Below are 19,712 nucleotides of genomic sequence, written 5' to 3'. Positions count from 1 at the left end.
TAGGTGCCTGGGAAATGGTTAAAGCATTATGGATGAATAAATGAATGAATGCATGAATGAATGAAGTGATGAAGAAATCTAACCCAGCTTCTACTTATGCAGAAAGGAATAAGAGTTCTTTTGGCTATTTCATTTGGATTCCATCTGTGACAAACAAAGACCATTTGGGCTTTTGAGTCAAATTTAGACTCGGAGACGCAACCTGGTGCCTCAGTGGGCAAGCAGGTGGTGAGGGGGGAGGGTAGCAGTGTTGGAGGGTGGGAAGCAGGACAGGAGGCAGAAACCCTGATGCTCAGGCATCTCTTGGTCTGGCCTCAGTTCTATGTAGAAATCTGGAAACGTCAGTGAATTTCAGCAAGTCAGGGCCGGATGGCACGCCCATTTTACAGATGAAGCAACTGAGCCCAGGGCCGCAGGGCAGCACCAGATCCCTCCTTCCTTCCCAGGGTTCTCTCTACTCCTGGCTGCCTCCCTGATTCAGCCTCCCACGGTTTTCAAAAAGTTTAAACTCCACGTGAGACTGTCTCTGGGGGGCAGGGCCTGGTTCCCCAGAGTGGGTCAAGAAGGGGTAGGGGATGTAGGCTGGGGTGAGGGAAGGGAGGCAGGAAGGGAGCAGCCTTGGAAGGCGAACTTCCAAGCCACCTTCCAAGGTCCCAGCGTGAAAGACCTTAATGGGGCCCTCCAGTCTTCTTTCTTCCCCCAAAGAATGGCCACTCAGAGGCCGCTGGCTTTGTTTGGAAGAGCCAGGGCCTATAATTAGCTCACCCTAGAGGGCCCCCTTCCTGCTTCCCACAATGGCTCCTTTCAACCTCCCCCACTGACACACCCCCATGGCCCCTGAGGGCTCTGAGACCCCTATCTTCAACGATCCACCTCCAACTCCCTCCCCACCCCCACTTTACTTCCTTCCTCTAGGCAGAGCTGAATCCTGGCAAGCAGGGAGCCCGTGAGTTCTCTGGAGCCAAGGACCTGGGGCTGGGACTCATCTCCTTCCACAGGCACAGAATCCGAGGTGCAGAGAGAGCAGGTGGGTAGTGAAGGGATAGACCTCAGGTCTCCTGACTCCTGAGCCACTGCGATCATGCGATCATCACTGCTCCACCCTGGGCCTTCAGCACCCAGCCCCCTGCAGCAGCCTCCCTTCCCCTGCAGGGGAACGTCACCCCAGGCCCACCTCCCACTCCCTTCCCCTCAAGTCCACAGTGCCAGAGGCCCACAGGGTGACAGGATCACAGGCTCAGACCAGCAAAGGGAAGGATGGCAGCCAGTCTCCCTCCGTCGCACAAATGGGAAAACTGGAACCCCGAGCATGGAGGGGCCTGCAGGGGCCAGGGGAAAGCTTCCCCACCGCCCTCTGAAGGTTGGCTAGAAATCACCAACAAGAGGCAGGTGAATAGGAGGAAAGGTGTACACCTTTATTAACATGTACACAGGAACCTTCAGAACGAGGACCCAGAGATACAGGGAAAATTGTCCATTTTTATGCTGAGTTTCAAGGACATATGGACAGCTGTGTAGCGATATGATTGGACAAAAAGGGCAATGATCGAATGTGAATAGACTGAGTGGGAACACCCAGCAAGGCCTGTCTGTCTGGATTTCTTCCTGGCCCCTCCAAGCATGCATTTCTTCCTTCTGGATGTGGGTATGGGGCAGGACTTTCTGGAATGGAGGTCTGACCTACAATCAAACAAGGTAGGCCTGAGACTTTTTTTTTTTTTTTTAGAGACAGGGTCTCACTCTCTCGCCCATATTGGTGTGCAGTGGAGCGTTCTCGGCTCACTGTAACCTCCGTCTTCCAGGTTGAAGCGATTCTCCTGCCTCAGCCTCCCAAGTAGCTGGGATTACAGGTGCGCACCACTACCGCCTGGCTAATTTTTGTATTTTTAATAGAGACGGGGTTTCTTCATGTCAGCCATGCTGGTCTTGAACTCCTGACCTCAAATGATACACCCCACTCGGCCTCCCAAAGTGCTGAGATTATAGTTGTGAGCCACCATGCCCCACCTAGGCCTGAGAATTTATTTGTGGCCAGCTTTTACACAGAAATTGGGGAAAGTTAGAGTTTGTAGGCTTTATGGCTAGCTTTGGGGAAAAGGGGTTTTGATTTCTATGACCCGCCTTGAGGAGGAGGGATTCTCTTTTCTACGTCCATCCTTGGGGGACAACGGGCCTGAGACACAGGAGGGCAGGAGAAGGCTAGAAGGTCACTTTTGCTTCTGAGGCTTTCATTTTGGGGTGTTATTTTCTGAGTTCCAACAGACTGCATTTGTGGTCACTCAGCTAGTAAGTAGTAAAGACAAAATTAGAAGCCTCGTCTCTTCCTTCCACCGAGGGGCCTGGCTACTTTGAAGCTTTCTGCCATGAGTAGTAACTGTGATCCTGTCTGCCACGCCAGTGCCATCGGATGGCACACCTTTCCTCTCCTGGCCTCCTGCTCCGGGCTCCAGCACCAAGCACTGTCAGGAGAGTCTTGGGCCATCCCTCAAGCCCTTTTGCTCTGACCTCCAGCTGAGCAGGAGCTGGAGGAGGGGAGCTAGGGCAGCATCAGTGATCCCTGGGCTTGCCCTGACAGCCCCCCTCTGCCAGACTTGCCTTGGAGGGGCTAAAGTTCCTGGTCTGGCGGGAGGGAGAGGGTAGCCTTACTGCTCAGCAGCACTGACCTTTGCCTTCATGTGCCCAGTTGCTTGTCTGCTCCACCAGGCTCTGAAGGCGCAAACCCCTGAGACAGTGTCCAAGCCCAGGGCCCTGTAGACTCTGCGGATCCCGAGACCAGTGCCACTCATCCTGCAGCACTGGGGACAGACAGAGCAGGTAAGGCGGGAAAGAGGGCAGGAGATGGCAGGGGCAGCACCGAGTCAGCACAAGACAAGGCCCAAGATCAGAGATTTAGGCATGGCCTGGGCTAGCTTAGAAAAGGTACTGCCTAAAACCTTCAGGAGGAGAGACACAAACTTCACAGCCAGACTGGGGAGTGGGGAGCAAAACAAAGAGCAGGAGAGAGAAACAAAAAGGAAACAACAGAGAGAGTGATAGAGAGAAACACAGAGTTAGACAGAGAAGGAAGGAGGAGAAGAAACAGAAGGAAAGTAGACAGAGACAGAAGGAAAGGAGGGAGACTGAGTCAGACACAGAGAGGGTGAAACAGAGAGTGGCATACCAGGGACAGGCAGAGAGACTGATGATGGACAGGGGCGGAAAGGCAGACAGGAGGACAACCAGATAGAAAGAGAGAAAGGGGCCGAGCACTGTGGCTCACGCCTGTAATCCCAGCACTTTGGGAGGCCGAGGTGGGCAGATCACCTGAGGTTAGGAGTTCGAGACCAGCCTGACCAACATGGAGAAACCCCGTCTCTACTAAAAATACAAAAAAATTCAGCCGGGCATGGTGGTGCATGCCTGTAATCCGAGCTACTCGGGAGGCCGAAGCAGGAGAATTGCTTGAATCCAGGAGGTGGAGGTTGCAGTGGGCCGAGATAGCGCCACTGCACTCCAGCCTGGGCAACAAGAGCCAAACTCCATCTCAAAAAAAAAAAAAAGCCAGGAGCAGATATTGACAGACAGACCCAGCAGTGGGCAGGGGTTCTGCTGTGTTATCAGAGTATTGAGAGGTATGTCCCAATCCTGCCATTCGGCTTAATCAGCACTTGGGGCCTTCCCTCAATCCCAGAAGGAGTCTCCCAGCCATAGAATGAAATGGAGTCCAAGCTCTAGGAAGGAATGTTCTTGGGGGGAAAAGCAGTGAGGTGTAGGGGTGTGTGTGTGTGTGTGTGTGTGTGTGTGTGTGTGTGTGTGTGTGTGTGTGTGTGTGTGTGTGTGTGTGTGTGTGTGTGTGTGTGTTAGTAGTGGTGGTGGGGAATCTCTGGCAAAACTTCCCCTAGGTCAGTCACTGACCCTGGCACATCATGTGGCCTCTCTGGGCTTAAGTTTCTTTTGGATGTGTTGGAGTCTGGGGTACAGCAGGAGTCTCCTTCAGCCTTATAATCTGGCCTTAGCTAAGGCTCTGTCTTTGCCGCTAACTTACTGCTTTATTCTACTTAACTCATGACTTCTATCTCATAGTCCAAGATTTGGCTGCCTGAGATCCAGCTATCACAACTGTTTTTCACCCAGCTAGAAGGAGGAAGGGGTAAAGAGAACACCTCTCTTTTTAAGAACACAACCTGGGAATTATGCTCAACACTCTTTTTCCAAGTCACTGGCCAATACCTAGTCTAAGGGCTACATCTAGCTTCAAGGGAGACTGGGAAGTGTGCAATATTGGGCTGGGGACGGAATCAATTTCACACAGCTCAGTGATGCCTTCACAGCTCCTTACTCACAGCAGGCTTATTTAAAAAGAATTACACATGCAGTATGAGTTTTAAAATATGCATTTCAAACAAGTGAAAAATCCTCCTTCATTCTCCAAAATTCACCCCTCCCCCAAGTGTGACCACTGTGAACAGTTTGCTGTGTGTCTGCCAGATTCACTTTTTATGTATACACACATACATACACATATGTCTACCTAGTTAAAGAAGCATAAAATGAGATCACGATTTATGTATTGTTCAGCAACTTGCTTTCTTGGTTACTGTTACTTGGCAATATGTCTTGGAGGTTCTGCCACGTCAGTCCACAGAGAATTACCTCATTCTTTTTATCAGCAAAATAGTACTTCAGTGTGTCAACTTATCAGCATTGATGGATGGATATTGGGGTTGTTGCCAATTATTTTTGCCATTAAAAACGGCCTTGGGAATTTTGTCTCCATATATATGCACGCAGGCATTCCTTGGGAATGGATTCCTAAAAGTATGCCAAAGGTTAATTTTCTCTTTATGTGGGTTTAACCCTTCGGAACTAAAAATCCTCTTCTCCACGGACAAGATGGTGATCAGATCCAAGCTGGCTGGCTGCTTCCGTCTCAGCTTGAGCTGCTCTCTCTCTCCCTCTCTCCCTGCCTCCCCTGGGCAGGCCTGGCTCTGGCATTGTCCTGCTCTCTTCCAGGTTCTTTTACTATCATTGGAAGCCAATCTCACATACAAAAGCCTGTGGTCCCACCTTTTTATAGATGGCACTCCCTTTCTCCTTCAAGGAACAGATTGCCTCTCCAGGGCCCTTCTCCTGAGAATTTAGGGCCCCGCTTCTTGGCCCGGCCTTTATCTACTCTCTGCCTGCCCTGCTTGCCACAGCACCTAGTCGGAGCACCCTCTGAGCACCATTTCCTTCCCCAGTCTCGTCTGCATCCCTGCAGGACGCCCCCTCTAGGAAAGGGAGGGAGGGGCAGGGAGAGCCTGGGCTCAGGTGAGGGGGGATGCAGCCGACTGTCCTGCAGCGTTGGAGGTTGCAGGCATGTACTTGGGGTGAAGAGCAGGACTCCAGAACCCCAGCCTGTCTGTGAGAAGTGAGAAATAGAAGAGAAAGCTCCGAGGGGGCCTTTTTCACTTCCCCCGGGAATAGATCATACCTGGAATTCCAGCCCTGAAGCCCTGTGATGACTCCCCTTAGCCGTGGTCAGGGCCCTCAGCCCAGCTGGGCAGCAGCAGGATGCAGATCCGGTTATTAAAAGCCGAGCTGGTGGTTCCCCTCTGGCAATTCATCAGGCAGTGGCCCCCTGGGAGTGATGGATGGGGACAAATGGAGGTAAGTAGGGGGTTCCTCAGCTTCTCTAAGGCCACATCTGGGGAAACTCAGCCATCAAAGCCCTGTGCAGGCTTCTCCACTGAGGTGACTCTGAGGGCCAAGGAGATCAAGTTTCGAGCAAATGGTTTGGGGGTGTGGAGAGGCTCTACTGCTGGAGACAAGCCGCCCTGTGTGTTGTGTGGGGCCCCAGCCCCTGCTCTGCGCCTGAGCTGGAGATGGGGGTGGGGTGGGTTCCTCTGATCCTGGAATCAAGGGTGGGAGGTCTGTGAGGGCAGGAGGAGGGGCAGAGCCAGACTGGAGAAGGGGGGAGCTGCCTTCCGGGAGGAGCAGATCAAACACCTTTTAAAGCAGGTGCTGGGGACACTGCTTAGGGCCAACTGCCACACAACCAGCCACCCCTCTAGGATCCCAGCCCAGCTGGTGCTGGGCTCAGAGGAGAAGGTCTCGTGTTGGGAGCACCCTGCTTGCCTGGAGGGACAAGTTTCCGGGAGTGATCAATAAAGGAAAGGAAAGAGACAAGGAAGGCAGAGGTCAGGAGAGCGCTTGGTTGGAGGTAGGCTGGAGCCAAGTCTGGGAGGCCAGGTGGGATTGGAACAGGTGGGGGAACAGCGATAAGGCACATGGGGTGAGCGGTGGGAAGTGAGCAGGAGTCGGAGCCTAGGGGCAGGAAGTGAGCAGAGCCATGGGCTGGAGCAATTCTGATGAGTAAGTTTGGAGACCTGGGGAGGGCTGCCCTCAGGGGACACTGGGGGGCTAGCAGGAGCTCCAAAAGCCAGGAGACATTCGCAGAGTCCTGTCTGAGTTGCATCTGACTGCCTGTGGGCAAGAGGTTGGTGGAGAGCCCTGTCCTGTGGTCAGCAAGGGAACAAGGAGAGAGAAGTCAGGGGATCTGCCCAGCAGTCAATGTCCTCAGTGAGGAAGGAGGGCAGCACAAAGCCTACATCTCAAGGCCACACCATGGTGACCACCCCAGGGAGGAGCGTGCTGGGAACGGAGAATGTGGGGCTCTTATAGCTGGGGAATCTTCATGGCCTTGTGTCTAGTCCTCTGAAGGCAGGAAGCCCTCTGTTGCATCTTGATGTTAACACCCTCTTCTTGATTGCCTCCCTTGATGGGGGCCTCACTACTCTAGAAGGCTACCTTTGTTCTGAGCTGAAATCCGCCGTCCCTCCTCCAGGTCAGTACTAGCCTAGCCCTCTGGGAGGGAAAGAACATGCTGCTCCCCTGGAACAGCCGGCTACCCTCCTCCTCCTCACCAGTGTCCACCCTCATACCAGAGCAGCCTGGTCTAAATCCTTTATGTGATGATGATGCTGTTGGTGAGGGGGGCATGAGAATTACAGGAAGGGCACATCAGATGGTGCTTCTGACCCTCCCACATGGCAGGGGAGGTAGGAGGTAGAGAGACAGGAGGTGGAGAGTCACCCATACTCTTCCTGCCGTGAGCACGGCAGCCAATGACATTGCCTTCCAGCCCACTGCGTGGAGTCAGAATTGGTCTGGTGCCAGAATTAAGCACGTGTGTGTGCGAAGGGCAGTTGGATGTGTGTGTGAGTGTGCTGCGCCACTGAGGGCACACCCCAAGCTCATGGGCCCGCATGAGGTTGACTCTCTTGGCTGCTTATTCATGGACTCTGAAGGGGACTGGGCTGCACAGCTGGGCACAGTGGCCATCCCCCCACTCCTGGAACGCCTCTCTTGGGTGTTCTCTTCTGTGCTATGGAAGTTGGGAGTGTTCCTGAGGTTTGAGTGTTGTAAATTATTGGGTTTGCTGCTGGACTCAGAGTCAAGGGCTGAGATGGGAGGGTGGAGAGCAACGGGGGTCTCTGGCCTTTCTGCAAATGCTCACAGGCTTTTGAACATCTTGTTCCAATCTGTGGTTGATTTGCCAGAGTTTGAGTGTCCTGAGGTGTTGCAGTGGTTCTGATGTGTTACTGAAGGTCTGGGGGTTCTTGGGGGCAATACTGAGGTTGCAGGGGTTCTTACGGCATTACTGAAACTCAGAAATGTTGCTGAGATTCTGGAGGTTCTCTGGGAGATCTGGAAGTCCTTGAGGGGATGTTTCTGAGGTTCTGGGGATGCTGCCGGCCTTCCCCATTCCTTTTGGCCTGCTGTTAGCTTCTTCTAAGCTTAGCACTTTGCCCTTTGAGGATTTGATAATCACAGGCTCCCGCAGAAATGCACGTGGGCCTCTGCTCCTGGATGCAAAAATTCCTCAGGTTTAATCAACTTGAACAAAAACATGAGAGGAAGGAAGCCCTGTCCCAAGGCCTTCATGGGCCAGCTCCAACCTGAGGGGCATAGCAGCTCTGTGCCAAGCCCAAATGGCAGATGGCCTTCATTGGCTCAGAGTCCAGAAGCTTTTTAGGACCTCTTCCCATAGTGAGCAGGGCTTAGCCACCCACCAATCTGTGCCCAGTTGGGAGTCCTGCTGGCTTGAGTTGCTCCTTGGATACTGGCATCAGCCTCATCTGAGTGCCCACGTGGGTTCATGCTGGCCACAGCGAGGCAGCCCTGCTCTGACCCCTACGCTGCTCTCTCCTTGTCTCTCAGACTTCCCTTCTTGGCACTCCTGAGACACGTATGAATTCATTCTTGCTACCATTCCAGATCTTCCATGGCTTCAGGGCCCTGCTCCAGGCCCCCTCCTCCAGGGAGCCTGCAAGACTGCCCAAGCCATCTCCTCCTTTCCCTCCCCGCTCCTCAGGCTTTGGCAGTTCTGTCTTTGGAGCACTTTTGCTCTCCTGAGGGCAGGGCTGGACCTTCCTGGGTATCAGTGACCCCTTTAAAGCCAGCTCCAGAGGGCAGGCCCTTGACTCTGCTGCCCAGGCCTTTGGAGAAATTCTTCAGGGGCACATCATTACCATCCTTCTCTTCCTAACACTTCTTGCCTCCTGCCATCTGCCCAGGTAACATCTTTCTTAACAACTCAGAGCCAAGCCTCCCGTTTTGCAGATGGGAGCTCCAAGCGATTCTAGCCCCAAGCTGAGGAGGTACCTTGGGCTCAAGAAGTGGGCTCACCTTGCAGCTTGAGCCACGCGGCCACCTGCTATCCATGGATCTTCAACCCAGCCTGCCCACCCTGCCCGCACCAGACTGGACAGGGCAGCTGGGGGCCAGGAGGGGGCAGGTGAGAGGCAATGGGGGCACCTAGGAAGTCACAACCACTCTCTGTGACTTTCTTGTTACAACTGGTTACTGGTGTGCAGGGAGGGGGGCCTTGCGGGGAGAGTTCACAACTGGAGAATCTCCAGGCCGGATTTGAGAGAGGACAGTGAGACCCATAGAGGGGAAAAGACTCACTCAAGGCCACATAGCCAGTCCCAGGGTTCAAATCCAGCTAGGCGGCCTCCCCAGCCAGGCATTCTCCACTGCCATGCAGAAACCTGGCCCTTACCTCTGGACCTTCCAGCTATGCCCTGGCCAAAGTACCGGGCACAAGGCTGCCCTCTGCTTGCTAGGCCCACACCAGGGGAAAAGGACAAAGCTCACCATTTCCTCTCCTCTGCTTAGGGCCTCCCTTGGTGGCCTCTGTGTCTCCCCATGAGGAGGGAGGTGGTATTATTGGCACTGAGCTCTCCGTGGGGGGTGGGGAAGGGACTGTGCCTGGGCTCGGCTGGGGTCCCTTTCTGCCAGCCTGGCTGCAGCCCCTGGGCAGATGGAGGCTCCTTCAGGTAACCTGATTGCCTTTCCTCAGTGCCCGATATGGTTTGGATGTGTGTCCCCTCCAAATCTCATGTTGAAATGTGACCCCCAGTGTTGGAAGTGGGGCTTGGTGTGTGGTGTTTGGGTCATTGCGGGGTATCCCTCCTGAATGGCTTGGTGCCCTCCCCGCAGTAATGAGTGAGTTCTTGCTCTATCAGTTCATGTGAGAGCTGGCTATTTGTAAGCGCCTGGCATCTCTCTTGCTCCCTCTCTCGCCAAGTGTCCTGCCTGACCCCCCTTCACCTTCCATCACGATTGTGGGTTTCCTGAGGCCCTCCCCAGAAGCCGATGCTGGTGCCGTGCTGCTTCCTGCACAGCCTGCAGAACTGTGAGCCACATAAACCCCCTTTCCTTGTAAGTTACCCACAGTCAGGTTTTCCTTTAGAGCAATGCGAAACAGATGAACACAGTGCCCAACTGGTACCTCCCTCTCTCCCCTCAGGTATCAGCGACATACCACCTTCTCAGTGAGGCCTTCCCTGACCACCTTGTCTTAAACAGCCAACTCCCGTCTGTCTCTCTTCTCTTCCCCCACTTCACTTCCCCTCTGGTGTTGTCTCCCCTAAGCCCTACCATACATCAGGTTCCATTTGGTGCAGCGCTTGACTCATCTTGCTTGCTGCCAAACCAGCCTGGGGAAGGCAGAGTTAGGCTTCCTCCAAGGAAGAGGATGGTTTCTTTTCTTTCTTCTTCTTTTTTTTTTTTTTTTGAGACGGAGTTTGCCTCTTTTGTCCAGGCTGGAATGCAGTGGCACGATCTCGGCTCACTGCAACCTCTGCCCCCCGGGTTCAAGCGATTCTCCTGCCTCAGCCTCCCTAGTAACTGGGATTACAGGTGTGCACCACCACGCCCGGCTAATTTTTTGTATTTTTAGTAGAGATGGGATTTCGCCTTGTTGGCCAGGCTGGGTCTCTAACTCCTGACCTCAGGTGATCCACCTGCCTCGGCCTCCCAAAGTGCTAGGATTACAAGTGTAAGCCACCACACCCGGCCAAAGGGCATGGTTTCTGATAGGCAAGGATGTCTAACCCCTGACATCGCTGCCTTGTAGAGGGAGGGGGCTCCCTGTCTGGAACTGGACTCCAATGGTTGGAGGTGGATTTAAAATCAGATGGGAGTTGGTTGCTCCCTAAGGTAACAGTCTGAGACCCCTGAGCAGGGAAGGGCTTGCTGGGCTCTGGTGTGGGCACCGGGACTCTGGGAAGCCCAGCTGGTGAACCTCAGGGCACAGCAGCCGCCTGTATAGGACAGGCCCACAAATGAATACTGGCCGCCAGAACAAGCAATGGCTTTGCCAAGCTCAATTTCTAAAGTACCTCTTACCCGAGGGCCAGGCGCTGAGCATCAGGGGAAGGTAGGAGGAGGGACGGGAGGGATAGAGTCTCGCCCTCCGGGAGCTCACACCCGCGCCTGGAAGGCAAGTTTCCCGCATCCCTGGGATCAGAAGGGCCAGTGTGGGCTCCTGCATTACGTCAAATAAAGCTCGGGTTCAGCTCTGAGTCAGCAGATGCTGATATCTCTGTGGAGTGGTGGAGAGCAACAGAGCCCTCTTCCTGCGAGAAGGGCCATTTGGGAAGAAGGGGGAGGAACTCAGGCTAGCAGGCTGCTCAGCCTCTAATCCTGCCCTGTAGGCTTGGGAATTTGAATGAGAGCCTCCAGGATTCCAAGCCCCGTCTACTCTGAGACTTCACCCTTGCTGTTTCCTCTGTGGGGAACACACTTCCCCCCACCCCCATCCCTATCCTGAGCCTGCCACCCTCTGCTCAGCGGACTTTCCCCTGCCCTTCAGATCACCACGGAAAGGTTATTTTCTTCAGGAATCTCCCCCCCATCCCCAAATACTCTTGGACTAAATTTGGTTTCCCATGGTACAGACCAGCTCAACCTGTGCTTCCCTTCGTAACCCTCAGACTTTGGAGGGGATTTAGTTATTTGGCCGTGTCCCCCCTGAACTGTAATCTCTCCTGCCTCAGGGCTCAGAACAGTGCTGGCACATAGTGTGTGTTCAATAAATTTAAGTTAAAAGACTAAGTGAATAATGTGTTTTTAAAAAAGCTGTTGAATGACTGTCTTAGCTGATAGGGTCAAAGCTGAAGCCCCTTGTAGGGTATTGGAAGGACAGAGACCCTCACAGTTTCAGGGGCCTAAACCTCCACCAGGGACAGTGGCCTGAGAACTGCTTTCTACCTTCTTCTGCCTCTCGCCCCTACCTCCAGGCTGGGGCAGGGTCCTGCTCCTGGGGAGGGAGAATGGGGAGGAGCCCTCCTCCCTGGCCCAGACCTTACCTTGCTCACCCTCAACCTCACTCCAGGAGGAGCAGGAGGCAGGCGGGGCTCCTCTTGCCTACCCGTGGGTCTGGTTTGTGTTTAAAGAGCTAATTTCCGCCTTGTGGGGGTGAGTTATCTCCTTGTGAAATCAACTTGTAGGAACAAAAAGGGTTTACCAATGAGACACATGTTGCCTCCTTCATGGAAACCCTAGGAGAAGGAACGGACAGATTCCCCTTCCCTGCCTCCGCCCCAGCCCAGCCCAGCCCCAGCGGTCCGTCTCACTCGGTTGCTGCTGTAATGCTGGCCTCCTGTCTGTGTGCGGCACTGCAGATGTGGCGGGCAGGGGCGTGGGAGCTCTGGGGCAGGCGCTGAAGGCAGGTATGTGTGTGAAGTCAGGTGCGGGGGTGGGGGTGGCTCCTGGCCACACCCTTGCAGGGCTCAGGCCGCCAATGGTGCTGGGGCCTCCTCCCCCAGGAGGGGGGCTTTGTCAAGGATTATTGTGTGTTTCCATCACCTAGGCCCAAAGGGGCCAGAAAGGGGCAGGCTGAGGCTGGGGGAGGGGCTCAAGGGAGGGCCCAGGCAGGCAGTGCGGAGCTGGCCGTGGGCTGCCTGCCCTTTCATCTCTGCAACTCCTTCCTCCCTGGGCCTCCCTTCTGGTGTGTCTGTGGGTCTGTCTAGGTGGGCTTGGGAAAGGGGAAGGAAGGGGCGTCTCTTTAGGCAGCTCAGACTGGACAAGCCTTCTTTGAAAATGGTCCTTTGAACAAACGCCTGCTGGTGGTTGGTCAGACAGATGCGCCAGTGGGAGCCCCGGGGCCCCAAGGCGACAGCTATCTCTGCAGGACCGGTGCGATGGGCGGGAAGGGAGGAGGGGACGCGAGAGGCCCTATCCTCCTCCCGTGCCAGCTTGCTCAGGCCCTCAGTCCCAGACGGGCTTTTCCCAGAGAGCTAAAAGTAAGAAAGTAACCTTCAGTATTAAAGAGAAATGTTTCTTTGTTTGGGTTTTCCGTCTTTCTTTCTTTTTTTTCTCTTCTAAGCCTCTTTTCACATCTGTAGTGGCTTTTTTTTTCTCTCGTCTGGGGTCAAAGGAGAAGGGCCAGAGAATGTCGTCCCAGCCAGCAGGGAACCAGACCTCCCCCGGGCCCACAGAGGACTACTCCTATGGCAGCTGGTACATCGATGAGCCGCAGGGGGGCGAGGAGCTCCAGCCAGAGGGGTAAGTGTGGAACCCCTCCCACCTCACTCTGTCGGCCATCAGAATGGGGTGATGGCAGAGGTTGCAATTAGCCAGGGAGCAGCTCCTGGGCAGGGGCCGCTAGGTCTGGCTCTGCCACTCATTTGCTGTGTGACCTTGGGCAAGTCACAGCCTCTCTGGGGTTCATTCAGTCTCTGCCTCTGTTACATGAGAAGAACACCCCTCACCCTGCTGTTAAGATGCCTGAGGCTGGTCACCTAAAAAGCACCTGTGTGATGTGTTAAAAATACAGATGATTCAGATCTGCAGGGATGGCTCCCTGGGTGATTCTGGCCCATAGCCAGGATGGGGAAGCTGCTGAGAGCAGTTGAGGCAAGCAGACCTCCCTTCAAGGGGTTATTGGTCTCTGCGTGAACATTTGGGTGTGGTGTTTCTAAGTGTCAGGTTCTCTGGGCAGGCTAGGGGATTCGGGGAAGGCAGAGAACCAAAGGGAGAAAGACTGGTGAGAAGTCACAGAGGAAACAAGCACCCTTGTTGTCTTTGGATGGTCTCAGAAGATGAGGAGAGCCTATTCCCTTTAGCAGGAGTGCTCAGGCCAGCCCAGGTGAGGGTGGGAGCAGGAAGGCAGCCTACCCCAGGGTGGACTGAGAACCCAGCCACAGCTGCTTTGCCTGGGTCCATTCTACCGGGGTTTAGTCTGGGCACCCTGGTGGAGGAGCTGGGCCCCTTCTGTGTCCCCCACCTCCTGCCAGGATGCCTTGCCTGTGTAAGACCCAGAGCCAGTTCTGCCCTGTTGTTCCCAGGCCTGGCCCCATCCCCTATCTCCCTGCTCTGTCTGACGGTTTGGAAAAGTAGAAAGGTGAGGCTGGGGGTTGCTGAGCCAGATGTGCGCACATCTGTTCTCCATCAAAACCTGAAACTTGAGAAGGAAAAAATCCTTGTGTGCCTCCCCAGGGGCTGGGGCTGCAGCCTGGCTGGGCTTGGGTCATCCAGCAGGGACAGAGGCTCCACCCAGGCCTCAGGGAAGGAGCTGTTGTTTGGAGGACTCAGGGTTCTGACCACCTGGAAAATATCCTGCAGTCAGCAAGGGCGTGCTCCCCACTGATCTTGCCTGACTGACTGAGAGCCTGTGGGCTCCACATATCCTGCTGTGTATGTGTGGGCTGCAAGGGACCAAAATGAGGACAGGCCCAGAAACCCATGAGGATGGTTTCTGACCTAGGTGAAGGCTGTAATCTGAAGCTGTGTCCTTGGGAGCCTCAGGGCCTGGGCACTGGCTGGGGGCCAGGTGCCTGTAAATGTAGCTGTGGTCTATAGCTGTGGTCTCAGAATAAAGTTGTGTGTATGTCAGGCACTGGGTGATGGGGAGTCCAGTCCCTCATGTGGGTGACATCTAGAAGATTCAGCTCCTTTCTCCCACTGCAGGGCATGACACCCGTAAGAATAAAGAGATTTGTTTGAATCTACTTAACTTAGGCAAACCAATTGAGCTGCCTGCCATCCCCCTGCCCCCAAAGTGGGAGCAGAAAATTGGGAGCTCAGGGGAATCCCAAGGAAATGAACTTGGGTTCACCTCTGTCTGTGTGAGTCAGACACCCTGGGGACATGTTGCATCAGAGCTTTGAAGAACTCCGGATTGCCCAGTGCCCCAGCACTCTCAGGCTGGAGTTGGGGTGGATGAACACTGATGGCAGTGGAGTCAGCCACAGAAATTTCCTAAAATCCAGAATATTCAATGGCTCAAACACCCTCAGTGGCTTCCCGGGGCCTCCCATGCTTGCTGTAGCCTCATCTCACCTGACCTCTGGGCTGCAATCAAACTGGAAGGCCTGCCCAGCCCCAGCCACGCTGCCTGTCGCCTGCCCCTCTCCTTCCTCATGCACTTCCCTCCACCTGGAGCTGCCTCTCCCCTTCTTTGCCTAAAGAGATGCTAACCATCTTTTATTTATTTTTTGAGATGGAGTCTCGCTCTTGTTGCCCGGGTTGGAGTGCTGTGGCGCGATCTTGGCTCACTGCAACCTCCGCTTCCCCAGTTCAAGTGATTCTCCTGCCTCAGCCTCCCGAGTAGCTGGGATTACAGGTGCGTCCCGCCATGCCCAGCTAATTTTTTTGTATTTTTAGCGGAGACAGGGTTTCATCATGTTGGCCAGGCTGGTCTCAAACTCTTGACCTTGGTTGATCTGCCTGCCTCAGTCTCCCAAAGTGCTGGGATTACAGGTGTGAGCCACTGCACCCAGCCACTAACCATTTTTTAAACTCCAATCAGATACCACCTCCTTTTGCCCAAAGTTCTCCCTCCTCTGCATCCTTTAGCACCTGCTGTGCCTGTCCCAGGATCAAACTCACCACCCTTTCCAAGGTCTTTATGTCTGTGCCATCGTGCCTGTCCCATGGCACAAAACATGGGGCCACAAGCCACTAGCCAAACATTTGCTCATTTCTGTGCCACCTGAGATCTCCATCTGACCCCTCACGTTGAGCTGAGAGGTCAGATAGGGACCTCAGGTGATACAGAAAGGGCCAGAGGCTCCCCCAGGCAGGGCCCTGGAGGGCATTTCGGGTGGTAGGGGTGGTTTGGGGTAAGGTCCATAGGAAAATGGTCAAACTACTCCAGGGACAGTTTTCCAAGTCCCTGCCGGGCCCAGGTGTACAGGTGGAGCAGGACCTAGTCATGCAGAGAGATGCCGGCTGAGAGGGAGGGCTGCCCTACACACCGGAGTGAGAGGCCTTGGAGCTGGAGGTGGGGAGCTGACACTGGAGCGCCAATGGTGGGAACCTGCTCCCTGCGTGGCAGCTACTCACGAGCCCAGTTCTACTTTGGGAAGAGGCTGGTCTCCTGGCCAAGCAGCTGCCCAGAGCTGACTTACTCTGCCTCTCCACCAAGTGACTGGTTTCTTTCCCACCGCTCACCCACTGGGATTTCCTGAGAGAAAGCGAGCAGGACAGACCGAGCTGACCCAGCAGAGGGTCCCAGGGCTCTGCACTACCCTGGGTAGTGCAGCCTTGATGCCTCTTCATACAGTGGAGGGTGTTTTGGCGGGCGGCTGAGCCCTCTGGGTAGGCAGGGACTGGGGGCAGCCCAGGCTCCATCTCAGGCCCTCGCCCACCAGACCCCACTGGCCTCACCCATGTTGCCATCCTCCCTCTGGCTCTCCCAGGCCCAAGCTGGGAAAACCTGGAGCTCTACTGCTCCCCAGGGACCCAGTCCTGCCTACTCTCCCAGGACCAGGGCCAGCCCTGAGCTCAGGACTCCTGCCTCACTCCCTTTCTCTGCCACATGATTCCGCTGGGGAAGTGGAGGGTTTCATTGTCCTCAGTGACCCCTATCTCCACTGTGGGTCTACCTCTGTGCTCAGCCAGGGTGAGTGCAGGACCATTGCCAGGCCATAGGGAGCCTCTGTGGAATTAGAGAAAGGGATCCCCAGTTAGGTGCATTCAGCTCAGCAGGTGCTGCTGGGTTTGGTGAGCAGGGTGGCCTGCTCGTTCCTTGGCTGAGCATCTTTGTGCAGTGGGCAACCTGCATGGCTGTCCATGGAGGCTGTCAGTGAGAGGGAGGCAGGAAAAGAGAGGGACCAGGGGAGATCATTTTAGTCACAGACCAACCTCAGATGGCAGTGAGTAGAGGGTGAATCATAGGGCCAAGCCCTTGACCGCTTGACCCAGGTAGTGTGCTCAACCGCAGTTCTGAGAAGAGGTCTGTGAGACCAGGAGCAGTCAGAGGGGCCTCCTGGAGAGGGGAGGCCTTGAAGAACAGGAAGCATCTGAGTGAGCAAGAATAAGTGCTCAGCCGGGCACAGTGGCTCACACTTGTAATCCCAGCACTTTGGGAGGCTGAGGCATGAGGATTGCTTGAGCTCAGGAATCCAAGACCAGCCTGGGCGACATGGTAAGGCCCTGTCTCTACTAAAAATACAGAAAAAAAAAAAAAGCCAGGCATGGTGGTGCACACCTGTGGTCCCAGCTACTCAGGAGGCTGAGGCTGCGGTAAGCCAAGATCGAGCCACTGCACTCCAACCTGGGTGACAGAGCAAGACCCTGTCTCGAAAAAAAAAAAAAAAAAAAAAAGTGATCAGGCCGAGCCGGTCCACTCTGCTTCCCCTGGGAGGCTCCCATCTCCTTTAGTCCTATAACCCCAGAGCTTGGCATGGGGCCAGCACATCACAGGGACACAAGGGCCCCAGAATGACCCTGAGAAGGTGGGACTGGGAAGGCTTGTGTAGGGATCAGAGGGTTGAGGGAGGTAGTGGGTAAAGCCTCAGTGTGAACAGTCTTGAACCCCAGACCCGTCTGCACACCCAGGGGGGCCTGACGCAGGCCTGAGCCAGCCTTCATTTGTTCTGCAGGGAAGTGCCCTCCTGCCACACCAGCATACCACCCAGCCTGTACCACGCCTGCCTGGCCTCGCTGTCAGTGAGTCCAACCCAAGTTGAACCTGGCTTGCAAGCTGCTGCCAGCCTGGGCAGTGGGACCTGTGTTCCCCGCTGGGGCTGGTGAAGGGGGGCCCTGGAAGATCCTGGGTGGGTGGAGCTATCTGGGAGTTCTCCCAGCTTGGGGGCCCAAACCAGGATGCAAGTCCAACCTCCCAGATGTCTGTCACCCGTTGACCAGTCCTCAAGATGCCACATGAGTATGCACTGGGCAGGTAGGGGATATCCTGGGGCCTGAGTCCAAGCCCTCAAACTCAGACCCTCAGGGGATACCTGGGCACCCCAAGCCCTCCTCTGCACTCTCCTTTCAGATCCTTGTGCTGCTGCTCCTGGCCATGCTGGTGAGGCGCCGCCAGCTCTGGCCTGACTGTGTGCGTGGCAGGCCCGGCCTGCCCAGGTTGGTGCCATGGCCTGGGCACCCCCACTCAGGGGGCCCAGCTGACAGGGTCACTCTGGGAGGGTGGGTGATTTGTTAGGTACCTAAAAGGCAGCTCTGGCTTCAATGACATCCCTGTCACCCTCAGCCTGGGGCTTTCCTCACCCCCACCCAGGTCTCCAGGTTCAGTCAGGAACCACAGAGGAAGGGGGAGGGACTTGCTCAAGCCCACCTGGGAGAAAGGACTCCAACCCAGACCCTAGGGAAACAAGCCTGACAGGACCCAGCTTCAGAGTGTACCTTCTCAGGCAGCCCTCCATGTGTGGATTGACGTGACCATCCCAATGCCATCTTGACCGTCATCTTCCCTGAGGGTATCACCTGGACCCTAATGCTTGAAGGCAGATTTATGGGGACTGATATCTAGCCCCTATAGCTGGAGCTTTCTTCTCCTATCTCCTTCAGCCCTGTGAACCCAGAGCCTGGACAGGCATGATCCTGAGGAGATGGGGCTGGGCAAGCTAGTGTGCGAGAGACCAAAGGGTTGGGGCAGGTGATGGGTGGCTCCCTGGTGTAGACAGCTTCGCATCCCAGACCCAGACTGTGCACCGAAGCAGGTCTTGCTGTGCTGGTTTTGTGGGGAACCAGCCTGGGGTCTCCGGTTGGCCCCAGAAAGAGCTTGCCCTGGCTGGGGCGGTGTTTGAGGGAGAATGAACCTCTCAGAGCATGAATGCAAGCTGCAGTGCAGAAGCTGAGGGTCTGAGTGGCTTGCCCTGAGCCCAGAGGGGTGATGCCTGGGACAGCTATGCCCGCTGTCTGCCCTCTGCCCCGGGTCCACACCCAGCCCAGGGCGGCGGCTGTTGTACAAGGATGTTGTGACTCGCTGAGTTCTCTGAAGGTTTGCCAGCTCAGACAGACCAATTAGTGTGGAGGTGGCTGCTTCCTGGAGCTTCCAGGGTGGGCGGAGGAAGCAGTCTTAGGGCTTCTTCCCACTGTATGTGTGTCCCAAGTCCCTTTGGCACAGAGCCCAGAGCTTGGTAGATAAGGCACTCCACAAATATCTATGGAATGAATGAATGAAGGGGCCTTATTCCCCCATCGAGAAAGTGGGACTGACTCCACCTCCTTGATTTATGGAATACAGCTGGGAGGTAATGGGGGTGCAAGGGCTGAGCAACTCCCTCCTTCCCTGTCCTTGCCTCTGTGCTAGCCCTGTGGATTTCCTGGCTGGGGACAGGCCCCAGGCAGTGCCTGCTGCTGTCTTCGTGGTCCTCTTCAGCTCCCTGTGTTTGCTGCTCCCCGACGAGGACCCATTGCCTTTCCTGACTCTCGCCTCGGCACCCAGCCAAGGTACCCACTGACCCCCAGGCCCTGGGGTTGGTGTGATGGGATGGGGATAGGGTGGGGTCTCGGAGTTTTAAGCTTGGCTCAAGGAGATGAGGGTAACAGGAACAGCTGTCAATGAGATGGGCTGCTATCCTGAGACATGACCTTTTTAGACCGTCCAGTCTTTACAACAATGCCACAGAGTACGCATTTTAGCCCCATTTTGCAGTGGAGGAACTGAGAGCCAGGGAAGTAGCATCTTACATTGAATATTTGCTCAGGCACCATGCTAAGCATTGTATATACACCTTCTCATTTTGCCCTTGCTAATATACTGTGATTATTTCCATTTTACAGATGGGAAAACTGAGGCTCCAAGAGGTAACTTGCCCAAGATCACAGAGTTGAGACTAGTCAGAGCCTGGATTTGAACCTAGAGTTCTTGCCCACTGAACGTGCTAAAGGGCTTGGAAGCTGGAGACAGGAGAGAGGCCTGGGTGGGCTCACTGCAGGCCCCATGTCTGCCCCTCCAGCATGGGTCTCTCTGCTTGTTTCACCTTCCAGGGGCCTGGAAGATACTGGGACTGTTCTATTACGCTGCCCTCTGCTACCCTCTGGCCGCCTGTGCCACGGCTGGCCACACAGCTGCACACCTGCTCGGCAGCACGCTGTCCTGGGCTCACCTTGGGGTCCAGGTCTGGCAGAGGGCAGAGTGTCCCCAGGTGCCCAAGGTAACCGCTGATCACAATGGCTTAGGGCAGAGGGGTGCACAGAGCAACCTACTCAAA

At 55.1% G+C, this 19,712-nt stretch overlaps 1 protein-coding gene across 20 annotated transcripts in view; it reads left to right on the top strand.

Moving 5' to 3' along the window:
* Positions 1-890: 890 nt before the first annotated feature.
* Positions 891-19,712, top strand: part of STRA6 (signaling receptor and transporter of retinol STRA6) — a 34,595-nt gene continuing 15,773 nt past the window's right edge. Inside the window, exons 1-8 of one of the 20 annotated variants that reach the window (XM_054531263.2) lie at positions 891-1,027; positions 2,704-2,814; positions 12,689-12,816; positions 17,139-17,205; positions 17,510-17,619; positions 18,809-18,948; positions 19,282-19,305; positions 19,489-19,655. In XM_054531263.2, coding sequence (XP_054387238.2) covers positions 12,704-12,816; positions 17,139-17,205; positions 17,510-17,619; positions 18,809-18,948; positions 19,282-19,305; positions 19,489-19,655 — 621 coding nt within the window. In that variant the 5' untranslated portion in view covers positions 891-1,027; positions 2,704-2,814; positions 12,689-12,703. 20 annotated transcript variants of the gene reach the window in all.

Source organism: Pongo abelii, chromosome 16 (genome assembly GCF_028885655.2).
Source record: "Pongo abelii isolate AG06213 chromosome 16, NHGRI_mPonAbe1-v2.0_pri, whole genome shotgun sequence".
Lineage (NCBI taxonomy): Eukaryota > Metazoa > Chordata > Mammalia > Primates > Hominidae > Pongo > Pongo abelii.
Note: the sequence above shows the minus strand (reverse complement) of the source record. Positions and strands in the feature narration are given on the sequence as shown.